This window comes from Cucumis sativus, chromosome 5, assembly GCF_000004075.3.
Source record: "Cucumis sativus cultivar 9930 chromosome 5, Cucumber_9930_V3, whole genome shotgun sequence".
Lineage (NCBI taxonomy): Eukaryota > Viridiplantae > Streptophyta > Magnoliopsida > Cucurbitales > Cucurbitaceae > Cucumis > Cucumis sativus.
This window is the reverse complement of record NC_026659.2, coordinates 1,880,904-1,883,255: the sequence shown is the minus strand read 5'-3', so window position 1 is coordinate 1,883,255 and position 2,352 is coordinate 1,880,904. Positions and strand designations below refer to the sequence as shown.

The window sequence follows — 2,352 nt, the reverse complement described above, 5'->3', positions numbered from 1 at the left end:
ATCTGATTACAAGCAATTTTTATTTATTTATCATTTTGTACCAAACATATCGAAAAATAGACCAAATAAACCATAATCTTGCTTGTGTTGTTCGTCTTAGTTTTTTTTTTTCTTCAATGAGCAACAATGGTAAAGTGAGAGATCTAGAGTCTTCGATTATGAGCAACAATGGTTAGGGTGAGAGATCTAGAGTCCTCGATGATGATATGAAGCCTATTGAAAATCGAGTTAGGATAATTAGGTGTTAGCGGTTGTAAATGAGGAGTTGATATATAGTTGTTAGTTAGGTTGATTAATAAAATTATTGTATGAAAGGAAAATGAAAAGAAAGAAAAGAAGAATGAATTAATGAAATTTATATATGTATTCCTTCGTAACAATCTACATTAAATCCTTTACAAGAAAACCAAAATCTGTAAAGTTCTATACAACATCACAACAAAATCCTCCAAATAAGAAAACAAAACTAAAATTCGTATCAACTCTTTTTTTTCTTTCTCTTTCCGCTCTTCTAATTTAGTTTTACATTTGGCGACGGATTAATCCATAAACAGTAACCAAAGCCATAACCAAAGATGTTTCGATCTGAGAATTTGCATTCAAACTCAACACATCATCTCCCAACAATATTCCGTTCCATGATACTTTTCTTTTAGCCTGCCAATAATAATTTACAAAAAACAATCAATAATCCATTTCAAAAACCATGAGATTCAGATTCAGATTCAGATTCAGATTTAGATTTAGTTTTAAGGATTCAATTCATTACCTCTGCAACTACTTCTCCATTGATGTTGATTATTCTGAAAGCCAATTTTCCATCCATTTTCACCAATGAAAATCTCTCAAATCCTACATTAATTTCACAAACCGCCGATTGATTTCTCTTCCTCGATCCCGATCTATACAATTTCTTCACTCCAAAACTAGGCTTCTTACTTCTCTCTGATTCCATCCATCGGTATCCTTCCCATCCACCAAGAATCGAGAATTTCTGTTCAATTTTCATTCAAATCTATCATTAATATATCCAACACAGAACCAAATGATTTCTTCACATCAAAATCAAAAGGAAAAGAAAAGAAAAGAAAACGCTCGCTCGGCTTACCTTTTTTCTGATGGTGAAGAGAACTTTGCCTCTGAGATCCATGAGAAATACTTCGCTACTGCATTTTCTGTCGTAGTTATCAACTCTATAAACGATGTCTCCATTAGAATCAAAGATTGTGCAGCCATTTGTGTGGTAAATTAGAGATTTCATCCAAATAGTGAAGGTTTCGGTTTCTGTTTCGGAACAGAGAGATGAAGAGGATGGAGACGACGAGGACGACGGCGACGGCGACAGCGCTGTTTGAGGGTACACTTTGGCCATTGAGATTGAAGGTAAGAGAGAGAGAAGAAGGTTTGAAAGTTTGATGAAGAAGGAAGAATTGAGAAAGAGGAGAATTTATAGGGAGGCCTTTTCTCTTTTTAGGAATTCCTTTTTTTCTTTCTTCTTTAGTGAAATATTTTAAAAAATGAGAAATGTGTGGAAACCCAAAACACAATTAATTAATAATTAAACCATATACTAATATATATAATTGTATGGAGATTAGGATGGTGTCTATGTCTTTAATATATAAAATTTAAATGTGCTTTCTTTCTTCCTAACTTACAAATTTCATACTATTAACCAAAATTCTATCAACACTCTAACCCTTTAGATAATAAATACTTCTCAAAATTTATTCTAACTGATTAGTTAAAATTTAATTATCACAAACAAATATAAAATATAAATTGAAAGTAGAATAATTTTGTTATTTATTATCGAAAAATCGTCAAAAATAGATAAATGGTCAAAATATTTATAATTCATATAAAAATACAATTTTGTCATTCACCTAGTTTTTTATTCTATTTTTAAACAAACTCCTTTCTAATAAATACATTATCATATTAAATAAATAATAAGAAGAAAGAAAAAAGAAAAGTCATACATTAAATTTATGTTTTTTAGAAAAAAAGATAATATATTTTGATGGTTTTTAATTTCCAATTTGACTTTTTTCTGTTTTTTTAGTTGGGTTTAAAAATTAGACCATATTTGCAAGTTTTTTTAATCTAATAATAATTGCCATGCCAAGTACAAAAATATTTATAAAATTTAGGAACTATAGTATCTTATAGTTAAAATACCAAAATAAAAATTAAATGATTACATATGAATAGTTTAAGAATTTGATTGGAATGATGTCTTCTTCTTTTTTTATATATATATATATTATATTTTAAAGAAATTGTTGAATATTTTAATTTAATGTGGTTTAATTTTTTCCTTTTCTTCTTCCTCTTTCCACTCGGTTTGGT

The 2,352-nt window shown here is 28.9% G+C and overlaps 1 protein-coding gene across 1 annotated transcript; it reads right to left on the bottom strand.

Annotated features, from left to right (window-relative positions):
- Window positions 1-336: 336 nt before the first annotated feature.
- LOC101222243 (protein LURP-one-related 4) lies at window positions 337-1,436 on the bottom strand. Its single transcript, XM_004143873.3, has 3 exons — window positions 1,109-1,436; window positions 770-994; window positions 337-657 (listed from the first exon to the last, which is right to left on the bottom strand). The coding sequence occupies exons 1-3, from the start codon at window positions 1,370-1,372 to the stop codon at window positions 523-525; spliced, it is 624 nt and encodes a 207-aa protein (XP_004143921.1). The 5' UTR covers window positions 1,373-1,436; the 3' UTR covers window positions 337-522.
- Between the last annotated feature and the right edge of the window lie 916 nt (window positions 1,437-2,352).

Coding starts and splice junctions, on each gene's coding strand:
- LOC101222243 (XM_004143873.3), bottom strand. CDS start 1,372: ATGGCCAAAGTGTACCCTCAAACAGCGCTGTCGCCGTCGCCGTCGTCC. Junction 995..1,108: donor TCTTCACCATCAGAAAAAAG/GTAAGCCGAGCG, acceptor AAAATTGAACAG/AAATTCTCGATTCTTGGTGG. Junction 658..769: donor ATGGAGAAGTAGTTGCAGAG/GTAATGAATTGA, acceptor TATTATTGGCAG/GCTAAAAGAAAAGTATCATG.